Source organism: Rutilus rutilus (genome assembly GCF_951802725.1).
Source record: "Rutilus rutilus genome assembly, chromosome: 12".
NCBI classification, from domain to species: domain Eukaryota; kingdom Metazoa; phylum Chordata; class Actinopteri; order Cypriniformes; family Leuciscidae; genus Rutilus; species Rutilus rutilus.
In genome coordinates this window covers 2210829-2225950 of record NC_140217.1, presented here as the reverse complement: position 1 = coordinate 2225950, position 15122 = coordinate 2210829, and the positions used below count along the sequence as shown (strand labels likewise).

Here is a 15122-nt window from a genome sequence, read left to right as displayed (position 1 = left end):
GAGACATTATTTATGAGATTTAAGTATTGTATTACATGAGTAGCTCTCAAATGAAAAAAGTTTGGAGACCCCTGCTCTACAGTGATCTGTCAGACACATTAAAGAGCCACAAAACGATATTTATTGTTTAAATTTCGTAAAAATTGATCAAATTTGAAAGGTGAGACTGTGTTTCATATCAAAAGCAAGCTGGTCTGTCCTGTGTGTCAGTGTGTTGTCAGTGTCCTCTCTGCTCCACAATGTATTTTTCACTGTGTGAGAACGCGGTGTGTGGCGTGAGAGCGGCGTGGCTTGTCGGACATAGCAACAGTAACTAAAGGGGGCGGATCTTTGCGAACGGTCAATTGCACAACGAGGAAAGAGGAGTGAGGAGGTTTCCTGAGGAGTTGAGCGAGGATGCACAGGTGTATCCTATGTGGAAGTCTTTCTTGTCGAGAAACCTGACGCACGTATAAATTCTCCTCCCCCTTCACATCTGTCACAATAATTTTCATTTATGCTTTACCTTTGCAGTTTAAATGAATCATATATCACACATATATCAACAGGGCATCTTGCTTTATCTTTATTATTTATTAATTTTGTAAGTAACCAAACTTTAACAACATATGGGCAGATCCTTTGAGCACAGCTGATGACGCTGTGAAGTGACGCTCAAGTGATCAAGAATATTCAAATATACAAAAAAGCTTTCCTTCGATTCCTCCGTCCTCATTTTTCTTTCCTTGCAGCCTTCCCTCGCGTCCTACAGGGGGTGGAGCTGAGAAGCGAGGAAAGGAAACGACGATGCACAAATAAGAATTGAGAAGCACCCTATTGCTCGTTGCCATAAGTTTAATGGCCCACTGAAATGCCTTGAAATTCGATAACACGAGTATGACAGTCATAGTAAAGAATATATTACAACTATAATAAGATTAGGGAGTTATATCGATCACTAAATGAGGAACCAAAGGAAACAAACATTAGGAGTATATTATCTTACTTTTCAGACACACTTTAGGAGCTGACGCAACACGCCAGGCTTATATGTGTCTTTTTCATAGCTGAATCGAACGACAAAAATATCGCAAATGAAAAAACAAGCAAAGATGACACTCAAGCATATTCAAGCAATGGCCAGCATATATTAGTTCTGTGAAACAAAGCCAAACAATGTTACTCACCTATCAAGAAGAAATAAAGCAAACTCGGCGTCCGATGTTAGGCTTTCCCGCTCCTTGAGTTCTCTCCAGCGCTAAGAAGCTTCTCCGATATTAACACAAGTTCTTCCTCTTGCTTTTTTGCTCTTTTTTACTCTTTAATTTTAAGTTCCGCAGACATTTACCTCTTTTGTTTTTTATCTGCAATCTCTCTGTCTGTAGTCGTTCGGCTAATGTCTGTGCTGTGTGCACTGAGCGCTCTCTCCTCCCCATCATTAGTAGACACGCCCCTTACTGCTGATTGGTTACAAGTGTGTTTTGGTTGTCGGGTCCGACACAGTTTTAAAAAGTGTTTTTCAAAAGCTACTGGTCCCACCTTTAATATTATTGGTTATTTTTATTTATCATGCATTTGCTTTATTTTCCCCTTCATGTATCTCTTTACAGAGATCTCTTTATCTCTTTAAGTAACGTTCTGCATATTATGTTACTTAAAGTGTTTTGTAAATACTGTAAATGCCTGACAGTCATGCAATATAGCTTTCTTTCTATGACTCTATTTCTGTAGGTGCACTTACAAGAATTTTAGGGGAAGTTCACTTTATGGGAATTTAGCATATTAGGCTATATATTAATTTTTTTTTCAGCTAGTAATTAAAGGGTTAGTTTACCCAAAAAGCCATTCAAGGTGTATATGACTTTCTCCTTTCAGCCAAACACAATCGGAGTTATATTTAAAAATATCCTGGCTCTTCCCAGCTTAATAATGGGAGTGAATGGTACCTGAGATTTTGAAGCCCAAAAAAGCTCATCCATCCATCATAAAAGTAATCCATACGGCTCCAGGGGGTTAACAAAGGCCTTCTGAAGCAAAGCCATGCGTTTTTGTAAGAAAAATATCCAGAATTATAACTTTATAAACTATAATCACTGGCTTCGGGTAACGGCAGTATTATAAAACAAAATACCGGTCACAAATTAGAAGTCTAAAATGAGAATTTTTAAAGTGAAATGTCGAAGGATTTTATTATAAGGATGGCTTGAGGGTGAGTAAATTATGGGATAATTTTCATTTTTGGGTGAACTAACCCTTTAATAGGCTATATTAGAAAAAGAAAAAGCCCAGTGGCCTGCAGTCAGTATAAACCAGCTCTCAGTCTGTGTCCCAGCCCAGTGGCCTGCAGTCAGCACAAGCCCGTTACCAGTCTGTGTCCCGGTCCATCAGTCTGCAGTCAGCACAATCCAGTTACCAGTCTGTGTTCCGACCCAGCAGTCTGTAGTCAGTACAACCCTGTTACTAGTCTGTGGACCAGCCCAGTGGCCTGCAGTCAGCACAAGCCTGTTACCAGTCTGCGTCCTGGCAGTCTCGATTCCAGGTCTTTCCTAAGCCAGAGCAGTCAAGTTATAGGTCTCTCTCCAGTCTTGGCCCTGAATCTTTGGAGCAACCCACTAAAATACCACTTCAAGACTCAGATTCATTCTGTCCGCTGGATTCACTCTGTATCAGGACCACTGAAGGACAATGTAAAAGAAGAAAAATGAGTTCAGCATCGAGGGAAAAGAAGAAAAAGAAGTGTTTTGTGTTTTACTCTGTATGTGGTGCTCTAATCCCCCATGCCTTTATAAGGATCCAGGATCTTACTAAAAAATATGGTGAAAGATTATGGTAGGACAACAGTTTAATGCACTGACTATAAATGTAATTCGAAGGTAATATATTGTGTATGTACTTAAAAAATATATTGCCAGTATAAAAAATAAATAAAAATAAAATAAAGTTGTCCTCCGAAGAGGTGGAGGTGGGCAAAAAAAAAAAGAAAAAAAAAAAAAAAGAAAAAGAAAAAGAAATTGTGTCCTAAAAGTTACACTGGTACTACTATGCTGCTAATTCTTCAGGGTATTTAGTGTGTATATATGGGTGTGTATGATTTGTTATCTGTATTTATTGTATTTATTCATGATGAGTCATTATTTTTGAGTGGTTTTAACCGGACCTCAGTATCTTATTTTGTTCCAGCTCATGTGTCATGTTTTGGAATGACAATAAAATTCTCTTGACTCTTGATATAATAATAATAATAATAATAATAATAATAATGCAAATTACATTTTAAAAAAGAAATGGTCAATGCATGGATTTAAAAGAGTGGGGTGGGATGGATCATTTTTTCTTGTAGGCCTATATTATTTTATGTTCTAACACAGGGATGGGCAACGCTGGTCCTGGAGAGCCGCTGTCCTGCAGAGTTTAGCTCTAACCCACCTGCCTGTAGCCTTAGTAATCCTGAAGATATTGATTAGCTTGTTCAGGTTCGTTTGATTAGGGTTGGAGCTAAGCTCTGCAGGACAGCGGCACTCCAGGACCAATGTTTCCCATCCATGTTCTAACATATTCTTTTAACATTTATTGATAACAATCTTCATTCAAATTCTGTCTGTAGGCAACATTGCACAAAGTATAATGTAATATAATAGTAGGCCTACGATTGTCACCATTCTGTTCTGTTTAGTTTTGTTTTCATGGACTTCCAGTTTGTTTTCATTTGTCACGTGTCTTCTTTGTTCAGATTTTGACCAATTGTTAGTCTCCTTGGTTACTGTTATCATTAATTCATATGTGCCAGCTGTATGTGATTGTTAAAGTTTCCTTCACCTGCACTCCTTGTCCGGTATTGTCTGTGCACTAGCACACTGTCTCACATGTTGGCTGTTTGGATTATTAATAATAAAAGATAAAAAATAATAAATCTTGTGTGCTATATTCCTCATCTTTATTGAACTTAAGCATTACAAAATACCGGACCCCAAAAAATGGCTACAAGAGTGCAATTCATTAGGAGAGCCATGTTCTTTCTTTTTTGTCAAAGACATATTTGTTTTCTTGCCGTCTTCATTCCCCTCGACGACGAGATCCTAAAGACATTTTTCTGGATCAGGGCAACCTTCCACCATCCTATCGATCTCCCAGACACCACCGGATTGGACTGGATGGAAACAGTCATTAGGTGTCAGAGCTGACCCTCGCCCCGGAAGTGGAGCCCCATCGTGAGTCTGGCCAGGGGTTTGAGCACACGACATTAGCGGACGAGGGAGGCGTAACTATGGAAAATGAGGACTGGCTGATTGACTTCAATGAGCAAGTACTGTCTCCCACCCTATCCCACTCGGTACCTTCATCATTGCCGTGTTTGGACAGCATTAAGAACTGTATGAACTGTGAGTTCTCTATTTTATTGCTCTACATGGACTATGCTATTCTTACCACTTACTGCACCGCAAATCTCAGCCAGTCCTCCAGCCCCGTGGTGCTCCGGGCAGTCCCTGTGACGTCCAGCCGTAGGTCGTGCATCCACCTGCAGCACCCGTGCGAGAGGATCCTGCGGCTCCACCTCCACCCTTCGACCTCTTTGCTCCATCTCCATCTCGGCCTGTTGGCTAAGCCGGCAGGACGAGGGAACCGGGTGGAGCCGAAGATGAGAGGAGCCAAGACAGAGCCGATAGGAGCCGAGGTGCAAGTCGTCACACCACTTCCGCCACAGACATGCGGGCCGTCCGCTGCACTCCGTCCCTCCACCCCTACAGCTGGAGCGTGTTCCTCCTTCCCCTCTGCATCGCCTCTGTCCTCCATCACACTGGCTCCCTCTCAGCCCTCGGGTACTCTGGCTTCGCATTTGACAATCATCACCGCGGCATCGCCTTGGTCTCCATTACCAGCGATTTCCCTTGTTTTCATTGGCTCTCCATCTGCGCCTGTGGATCCATCGGCCTCGTCTCCGTTGGTCGTCCCCCTGTTGTCGTCAGCCTCGTCTTGTCTGGTACAACTTTACTGTATTTCTGTACAATTATTTTTTTCTTTTTCTTTACTGTATTCACTGTAAAAATTTGCTGTGTGTCTGAAAGGGCAATTCTACACATTAGCATTTGCTTTTGTGTTCCATACAAGAAAAATAAAATGAGTGTTTCCATTTTAAAATAAAGTTTTGATTATAAAATCTTTATTTGATTATGTAAAAATACAAATGTTTTTCATGAGGGTTAGGACAGAACATTTTAGTATCAAAACAATAGAAGTATAAGAGTAAAAGAACCATAGAAGATGGAAAGACACAAACAATGCGTGTTTGTTTGCTTGACTGAATGTTTTCCTCTCACAGTTGAATTTCATCATTTGACTCCTGAAAAACCAGTTCTGCAGAGAAACACCTGAGAAGGAAAGTGAAAGGAAGATCAGTGCTTTTGATTAACAAGGTGCCATTTCAGAGGACGACAAATAAAAAAACATCCACAAATATTGTCATTATTCAAGGTAAGTTAGTAAATACTTTAAGTTACTGACCAATGTTTAATTTTCATGTTGAAGATTCAAGCATATTCATGAATTTTACACTGCTGAAACGAGGCGTGTTTGTGTTTGATTACAGTCTTTACAGTGGCATCCACTGAATAAAAGTTCTAGATCACGTCATTTACGAAACTCGTAACTTTCAATGCTGTTTTATAGAATTTTTTTATTGAGTCTTCTGAAAATCTTTTGAGAAGAAGTTTTGTGAGCTGAACAATCAGCATGTTGTTACACATTAACATGAAACATTGAACACACTGTATTTCTACAGTATCACTCACAGCTTCGGTTTTTTGTCAAATATTAAATAAGGCTATGTCCTCGCGGTCTATGACACTAAAGCAATAAAAAAACAACTTCTCAACTTAACTTTTCTTACTTTATCTCCTATTCTCTATCTCATGAATGCACAGACTGATTCAACATTACAACCTTTATATAATAGTAATGATTCATTTTGACAATGAGAATTTATTTCTTTTTTAGCATCAAGGGTAACCAAACATCAAAACCATGAAGAAATGTTGTTTTGTAGACCTTCATTGCCTGTCTTATTTTGAGATTATCAAATTAATGTTGCACTCCAGTAAAAATGAAGAGAAAAAGGAGAAATAAGGCAATTATTCTAAAAACAACTCTTACAGATTATTCTCTCTCTCTCTCTCTCTCTCTCTCTCTCTCTCTCTCTCTCTCTCTCTCTCTCTCTCTCTCTCTCTCTCTCATGTCTGCTGACAGTCTGGTGCTCCAGTACTGGAATAACTAGAATAACTGGATACTGGACAAATATTTGCCATTGCTCATAAACTTTAGAATGAATTGGTATCATGCACAACCACTGTTGTAATGTTTAGTATTTTCAATGTGACGTTTTTCTTTTATTTGTAGTCTGGTCTGAAAGTTTTCCAAAAAGACTATGACAAAATGTGAAACTATGTCTTGAGTCTAATTGGCCCAAAATTCTAGTATTTTAAAGGCTGAATCTATCTGACCAAAATGATCTACTAATGTGCACAGAATCTTAAATTGAAAAAAAACCTGAAGATTAGTTACAAGTTTTTAAAAATGTTTCATAATAATTTATCTAATCACAGAATCATTTCATTATGCAAATTTATTTACACATATTGTATCGATGCCTACTATAAAAGATTTTTTCTTTTCCAACAGTCCATGAAGGGCGATGGCATCTGTAAAAGAACTGCTGCTTAATACTCTAGATAACCTGAAAGAAGATGTTCTGAGGAGATTTAAGTGGCACTTAATAAATGATGGACCTATTGGAGCTGGTAAATTGGAGAAGGCTGGTGTCACTGATGTAGTGGATATAATGATAGAGCATTTTAGCGAAAAAGATAAAGCTGTGGAGATCACACTGAACATCCTGGGGAAGATGAACCAGAACCAGCAGGCTAAAGAGTTACAGAACAACTACACTAAAGGTAATAAAGGAAAAAATTGAGAACGAGAGGCTGCATAGATTCATAGAAATGTGCATATTAAGAGCCAGCCATGATAAGTTTTTATTTTCAAAAAATAATCTTATGTTCAAGGCTGCATTTATTTTATCAAAATAGTTAAAATATTGAGAAATATTATTACAATAAAAAAAAAAACTGTTTTCTTTTTGAATATCTTTTTTTCCTGTGATGGCAAAATTTACAGGAATTTACAGCATTTTTACAGCTGAATTTACAGCATCATTACTCCAGTCTCTTCAGTGTCACATTATTCTTCAGAAGTCATTCTAAAATGCTGATTTGCTGCTCAAGAAACATTTTTGATTTGAAAACAGTTTGTGATGCAGTGCCTTTTTCAGGATACTTTAATGAACTAAGTCCTATTCTTTTCTTTTCCTTCACAGTACAAAAATCTTTAGAAGAAGATAAGAAAGTCAGAAGTAAACAAGGTGAATTAACCTTATACACGTCCTTAAAGTGGGACCAAAAACTATTTTAGTGTGTTTGATGTATACTAGGGGTGTGACGGTACACAAAAATGACGTTTCGGTACGAACCTCAGTATTGAAGTCTCGGTTCAGTACGGGTTTGGTACAACAGGGTGGAGAAAACTAAACACAAACTTGCTTCATTTTTCTTTTCTTTTTTAATTAAAGGCACAATATGTAGTTTTTCACCGCTAGAGGTCGCCTATTGAAAACAAAGGCGTAGCTTGATGACGCTGAGATTGAGCGCGGAATCATGGGAGTTGTTGTCTTCACCTCACAGCCGGTGGAAAAGAATCCGACGGGACTCGGTCAGAAATAATTTTAATGGATGAGATTATCAACTTTACTGTAGAATGAAGCAGAGCAGGGCTGAGTGATGTGGGAGCGGATCAAGGCCTCTGGAGCAATTGCTAATGAGAGACGAGCAGCGGAACTTTTATTATACCTCTTGCGCTTCTGCTTCTTCCAGTCAAGTGTATTTGGGGTAATGCAGCGCTGTTTTATCATTTACATTAGTCTGTTGAAAATTATGTTATAAAGTTATTCTGTGCGTTCACTCTGCAGCTGCTATGAGACACTTGTTGCACACTGCAGTAAGCTAGATCAATATTAGAATGTCATATTATTAAATGCTGGATGGCTTGTGTTGCTAAACGGCATTCAATTAATTTTAAAACATATTGTATGACAGAGAAAATGCTACATTTACTGTTACTAAAAAATAAAGCTGCATTTGATTATGTTATGTTAGCCACTTGACAAAATAGTGTTTATCTCTGAGGCATGGTAAAAACATGGTACTCGTGGAAAATCAAGAAAACAAGCTATTCAAACAATAAGACTAACAGTGTATATAACAATTATTAGTTTTCTGTCTATAACAACAAAACAACAAACTATTAAAACAAGCTATTCAAACAATAAGACTAACAGTGTATATAACAATTATTAGTTTTCTGTCTATAAATGTATCCAAACAGTTGTTCCCTTATAACATAAAATATATTTAAGCATATTTGGTGTTTTCATGGTTTCTGCAAAATAAATCGAGGGTAATGGCGTCAATGATAGGCGATGCAATGACATTGTCCGTGTCCTGGTTAAAATTGCTTTTTTCTCTGGATTTAAACATTCTTGGAAACATCTGGGATATAAGTACACAAGTCAACAAAATATATAACAGTGTTCTAGTGGTTTTGGATATTTAAAAAAAAAAATCTTTCATATTGTGCCTTTAAACTGTTTTATTTTTAACAAATGTGTATATGTGTTTAAATAAATTCTATTATAATTAAAAATTTCTAAAGTATAAAAAATCTATCTTAGCTATATGGGGAGCCCCTAATTAATACTAAATGTTTCAACTAAAAACAGAGCCCAAATTATTAAATTCAGTTGCTATTTATTTTTAGATATAATAATCAACTCCTCAAATAAAAAAATTAAAAAACATACTGTAAATTGCACATAAGGCAAGTATTGAAAAAACTTCTAAATCTAATTTTTAATAAAAAATAAAATAAATATAATAATCTACACAGTGGCTGTCATAAGCTGTTTTCATGACAAATTTATTTAAATATATATTAAATAATCAAGACATAACTGACTGGTTAAGTAAATATAATGAATAGGCTAATATAGTGCATATATAGTTCTATGTGAGATATTATTCTCAAGCTGTTTTATTGATATATTTGCACAGTTGAAACACTGGTTGAGAGATGTAAACATATCGATCGGTCGTCTCTTTTTCTGCTCTTTTTACTTTTAGCAAACCGCGTTGCATTGCCGTGCATTACCTTCTGGATTGGAGTGTGTATCGCCTGTGACTGAATGCATTTGTTGTGCAACTATATGCACCAAACCATGACGTCCGTACCGTATGGTTTGGGATGAATACATGTACCGTTACACCACTAATGTATACTGATCTCTTAGCTATGAATTTAAATACAGTAAATGTTTTTTACAAATTAACTGTAAGTTACCTTGCCATTTATGGTGAACAACTGTAAATGATTTAACATCACATTCATTTACTGTAAAACACCAACATTTATGGTCTTTTCAAGTGAAAGCTATGAATTACCATGAAATGTATGGTTAAAAAAAATGTAAAGGAACATTCCCAGAAGTCCCTGTTACACATCACATATATTTTTTAATAACAGTTTCTTCGTATTTTGTTTTGTGTTACATTTTATGTTATTTACTTAATGTCTATTGCATTATTTTAGTTTATAACATAACTTTTTTTATAACAGATCATTTATGGCTGCAGGAATTCTTGAAAACTCACAAAAAAAACATGAAGGAGAAAGTAGAACACATTTTTGAGTGTAAAAAGGAAAATGAAGCACATCTAAAGGATGTTTTCACAGAACTCTTCATGACGGAGGGGGATCTTAAAGCAGTCAATCAAGAACATGAGGTTCGGCAGATTGATAAAGCCTTTAAACCCCGTAAATCACAGGACAGGCCAATCAAATGCAATGAGGTGTTTAGTCTGAAAAAAAGTGAAAAGAAAAAGATTGTTCTGACCAAAGGCATTGCTGGCATTGGAAAAACGGTCTCAGTGCACAAGTTCATTCTGGACTGGGCAGAAGAAAAAAGCAATCAGGATATAGACTGTGTTTTCCTGCTTCCATTCCGAAAGATTAACTGCATTAAAGACAGAGAGTTCAGTTTGCATGAGTTTCTACAGATATTTAATCCTGAACTAAAGGACCTGGAAACAGCAAAGATATGTAAGATATATAGTTGTAAGCTTGCGTTTATCTTTGATGGACTGGATGAGAGTCGACTCCCTTTGGATTTTGACAGTGCAATTGAAAGCTTTGAGAAGCGATCATCTGTAGATGAACTGTTTACAAGTCTGGTAAATGGGTCTCTGCTTCCATCAGCTCACATCTGGGTGACATCACGACCAGCAGCAGCCAATCAGATCCCTCCTGAGTATGTGTTATTCACAGAAGTGCGAGGATTCACTGACCAGCAGAAGGAGGAGTATTTCAGAAAGAAAATCAAAGATGAGACTCAGGCCCCCAGAATAATCTCACACATTAAGAAATCTCGAAGTCTCTACATCATGTGTTACATACCCATGTTCTGTTGTATCATAGCCACAGTTCTTCTGGACATTGGTAACGATGCAGAGAACATCAACAAGACACTCACTGAAATGTACATCCACTTCCTGCTGATACAGATGAAAATGAAGAGCCAGAAGTTTGACAGAAAAACAGAAAGAGAACGAACTAACCTCTTAGATTCCAATAAAACAATGATTTTGAAGTTAGCCAAGCTAGCATTTGAACAGCTTAAGAAAGAAAACATTGTGTTCTATGAAGAAGATCTAAAAGCATGTGGTATTGATGTGAGTGAAGACTTTGAGTCCACAGGAATGCTCACTGAGATCTTTCAGCAAGAAGCTGGACTTCATGAGATGAAGGTCTTCTCTTTTGTGCATCTGAGTGTTCAAGAGTTCCTCGCTGCAGTGCATGTGTTCCTCTGCTACCTGAACAAGAACATGGACGGGCTGCAGGGTTTTTTTGAAGAAACTCAAAATAGAGTCAGGCGCAAACATCTGCTTCTTTCTCATTTTAAAAGAGACAAAACCCACAAAAATATCCCCTTGCAAGATTTACTAAGGAAGGCTGTTGAGAAAGCAATTCAAAGTCAGAAAGGACATTTAGACCTATTTTTACGGTTTCTGCTGGGCATTTCACTGGAATCAAATCAGAACATGCTCAGAGGCCTGTTCTCACAAATGGAAGACAGCAAAGACAGCGTCACAGAAACAACCAAACACATTAGAGAACAATTACAAAACCAGGACATCTCATCTGAAACTTCAGTCAACCTGTACTACTGCTTACTGGAGCTCAAAGACAATTCATTATATACAGAAATCCAGAGATACTTCAGATCATCTCCAGAAAGAACACTCTCGTCTTCCATGTGCTCATTGATGGCTTATGTACTGTTGATGTCAGAGGAAGTGCTTGATGAGCTCAACCTGAGGATGTACAGGACTGAACCAGGAGGCCACAAGAGCCTCCTGCATGCTGTGAGATGCTACAGAAAAGCCATGTAAGTAACTTGTTAACTGCTGTTTAATGAATTTGCTCTCTACTCTGAAACTTTTTTTAAGTGCAGTGATGAAGTTGCAATGTAAATGATCATGTTTTTACTTCTTTTGGAGAGTAAAATCTGTATTTACTACAATGCATTTACTAAACAATCATGTATAGACATTTTTAAAAGTTGTAAAAGATGTTTTCACTTGGTTAACATACATGACATTAATATTGAATATTTCTGGAAAGCTTGTTTGTTCACAGAGAACATGACATAACTTGTTAACAGTCAAACAAACACTATTCCAACAAGACTAAACAAACAATATATGCACTGGTCAAATATTCTGTTTTTACAGACTCTCCTCGTGTGGACTTGATGACACCTGCTGTGAAACTGTGGCTTCAGCCCTGCAAATACCAAACTCACCCCTGATAGAGCTGGACATGAGTGGCAATGACCTGCAGGATTCAGGATTGAAGCTGCTCTCTGATGGACTGAAGAGCCAAAACTGTCAACTGAAGATACTGAGGTTTGAGATTCAGATGTGTTTTTATATGTTGATTTGATACAACATATAAACAAGGTATGATTACCCAAATCAAATAAATTATTGAATGTAATTATCTTATATACTAATTTTGAGATTAAAGACAATGGAAAAAATAATCTGATTGTCTGAGCAACATTTTATAATATTACTGCATTAATAACAAAATTATTGCACCTCACATGACAAGACCACAAATAAATAGAAATACATAGAAAACATGAATAACCTATTTAAATACATTAAAATTCAATCATTCCATACTTCTTGTGTTCAACTCCCAGCCTAACAAATGATTTATTTAGAAACCAAGTAAAAACAAGAGCCCAAGATGAAATGATGGACAGTTACTGTATGTGTGTCAGGTAATGGTAGGCAAGGTATTTGCCTGATGAAGGTCATGAGACCAAAATGTTGCTAATGAAATTTTGATAATCGTATGCAAGTATTCATAGTGTGCCGGATTTCCTTGTTTTGTGTGTGTGTTTTTTTTACCTGACTCATTTGGTCTTTTCTCCCACGCACCTATCACCTGCAGGTGTGTGATGGTGATTGCTTAATGTTTGTCAGGTAAAAAAAATATTATATGATAAATAAAAGAACCACAGAATATGATAAATAACATGAGTTAACACTGCCAGATTTTCTTCTGTTAACTGTCTTTAAAGCGTAAAATGTGACTGGTTAGGTTGTGATAAGAGAGCCTGTAAGGTCTATCATGTTATTGTTCTCAACTTTAGATTGAGCTGTGAAGTAGTTTAAATAAAAATTGATGTGTAATTATCCTGTTTTTCACTTTGCTGTTCAGTTTGGCAGACTGTAAAATTACTGAAATCAGTGTGGCATCAGTTCTACAATCATCAAACTCCCATCTGATAGAGCTGGACATGAGTGGCAATGAGCTGCAGGATTCAGGAGTGAAGCTGCTCTCTGATGGACTGATGGGCCCAAACTGTCAGCTGAAGAAACTGAGGTTTGAGATTGATTCATTCATTCAGTAGTCAAATCCATGAAGCTTCTGCTAGTAGAGTTAAGGTAAAGCTGCTTTCAACAAGTACTGTGCAGTGATGTACACTGTAGCAGTTGAACTGCTGTTTCACATCACAGCTGTTACTAGATCACCACTGGAACACTAGACCAATCAAAAGGCAGGGTCAGAATTATAAGTTTATGCATTGAAAAATGTTTATTATAAAACAGATTGTTCCATTTCTGGATTATGATTGACTGATTCTTTGTTCAAAGAAAAAAAAAACAATGTGCAGGTGTCGCTCATCAGTAATTACACCACCGGCTCGTCCTGCTCACCACATTGGCATTTGAAGAAATTTACACACAACAAATTTAAAAAGGCTTTAAAAGTACTGTTAGTTCATGTTAACTTTTGTGTAGGATAGTGTTAATGCCTACACAACCTTATTAAAGTGATCCAGGTAAATTCAACATACAATGCTTCCATGGAGAGACTACCCAAGAATATCATGCACTTTCCCAAATAATCTTAAACTAACTTTTTTTTCACGAAATAGTAAGAAAGCCCTTTTTGTTCTCTTTATACAGAACATTTTTTTTATGATGATTCTGAAAGAAAACGCAACGGGGCTCGACTGTTGCTAAAGTAACAAAGACAACTTTAATGTGCATCAGATTTATAGATGAACCGTGCGCTCTTATTTCAGTGTTGTTAATGTTGTAGTTATTTCAGAAGTTTCCTTCGTACATTCAGTTTAACGACATTCATTTAAATTTAATCATGCCCAGTCCGGAGGGGGGAGTATCACTGGGGTGTCCAGCCGCAGGTGGAATATTTTAGCCCCAGGGGGCAAGGTGGCTTGCCGAGGGAAAGACACATGCTCAGAGAGGCTTACAGTGGAAATACACATGTGGTGGTCGCCCCGGAGGGGGAACCGTGCACATGGAGGCACCTAGCCAAGCGCGAAAGCTGCCGGTGGCATAACTCTGGCGTTGACGTCGACAGTGCTGGAGGAACTCAGGGCCTGCGGGAGGCTCACCTGAGGAGAATATCACACGTATCCCGTCCGTGGAGAGGAATGGCGAGCAAGCGAAGACACCTGAGCAGAATCTAGTACCGGCTGGTTGAAGCGAGTACATGAGAAGAAACTGGCTTCACTCAGAGATTGTAGAATCTCGCGAATGTGTTAGGTGTCACCCAGCCTGCAGCTCTGCAGATGTCTGTTAGCTAGGCGCCATGTGCTAGAGCCCAAGAGGAGGCCACACTCCGAGTGGAGTGGGCCTTCACACCAAGGGGGCACGGTCGACCTTGCTGATGGTATGCCAAAGCAATGGCGTCCACTATCCAGTGAGACAACCTTTGCTTGGAGAGAGCCTTTCTCTTCAGCTTCCCACCATAACAGACAAAGAGCTGGTCTGAGGTCCTGAAACACTGTGTTCTGTCTACTTAAGCACAGAGGACGCGTACTGGACAGAGCAGTGCCAAGACTGGGTCTACCTCCTCCAATGGCAGCGCTTGCAGGTTCACCACCTGGTCTCGAAAGGGTGTGGTGGGAACCTTGGGCACATATCCAGGCCGGGGTCTCAGGATCACGTGAAAGTTAGCCGGCCCGAATTCCAGGCACGCTTCGTCAACCGAAAATGCCTGCAGGTCCCCTACCCTCTGGATGGAGGCCTATGCAACCAGGAGCGCTGTCTTAATTGACAGGAACTTAAGCTCCACTGATTGCAGAGGCTCAAAGGGAGCACTCTGCAGGCCAGTTAGTACCACTGAGAGGTCCCAAGAGGGAACGAGAGGAGGGCAAGGAAGATTCAGTCTCCTCGCTCCTCTCAGGAACCCGATGATCAGGTCGTGCCTTCCCAGAGACTTACCTTCAAGCGTATCATGATGTGCGGCAATGGCGGCAACATACACTTTCAGGGTGGAGGGAGACAGCCTTCATTCCAACCCTGCTTGCAGGAAGGAAAGCACGACACTGATCAGGCATTTCGTGGGGTCTTCACATTGGGAAGAACACCAGTTGACGAAGAGGTTCCACTTCAACGCATAGGCATGTCTCGTGGACGTTGCTGTAGCGCAGGGGTCTC

At 38.6% G+C, this 15122-nt stretch overlaps 1 protein-coding gene across 1 annotated transcript in view; it reads left to right on the top strand.

Moving 5' to 3' along the window:
* The first annotated feature begins 4243 nt into the window (after positions 1-4243).
* Positions 4244-15122, top strand: part of LOC311301149 (NACHT, LRR and PYD domains-containing protein 3) — a 37217-nt gene continuing 26338 nt past the window's right edge. The window contains exons 1-7 of the mRNA XM_084426057.1: positions 4244-4957; positions 5297-5448; positions 6652-6923; positions 7346-7390; positions 9697-11524; positions 11871-12044; positions 12871-13035. Of these exons, the coding sequence (XP_084282183.1) occupies positions 6665-6923; positions 7346-7390; positions 9697-11524; positions 11871-12044; positions 12871-13035 (2471 nt within the window). The 5' untranslated portion in view covers positions 4244-4957; positions 5297-5448; positions 6652-6664. The remainder of the gene's footprint in view (positions 4958-5296; positions 5449-6651; positions 6924-7345; positions 7391-9696; positions 11525-11870; positions 12045-12870; positions 13036-15122) is intronic.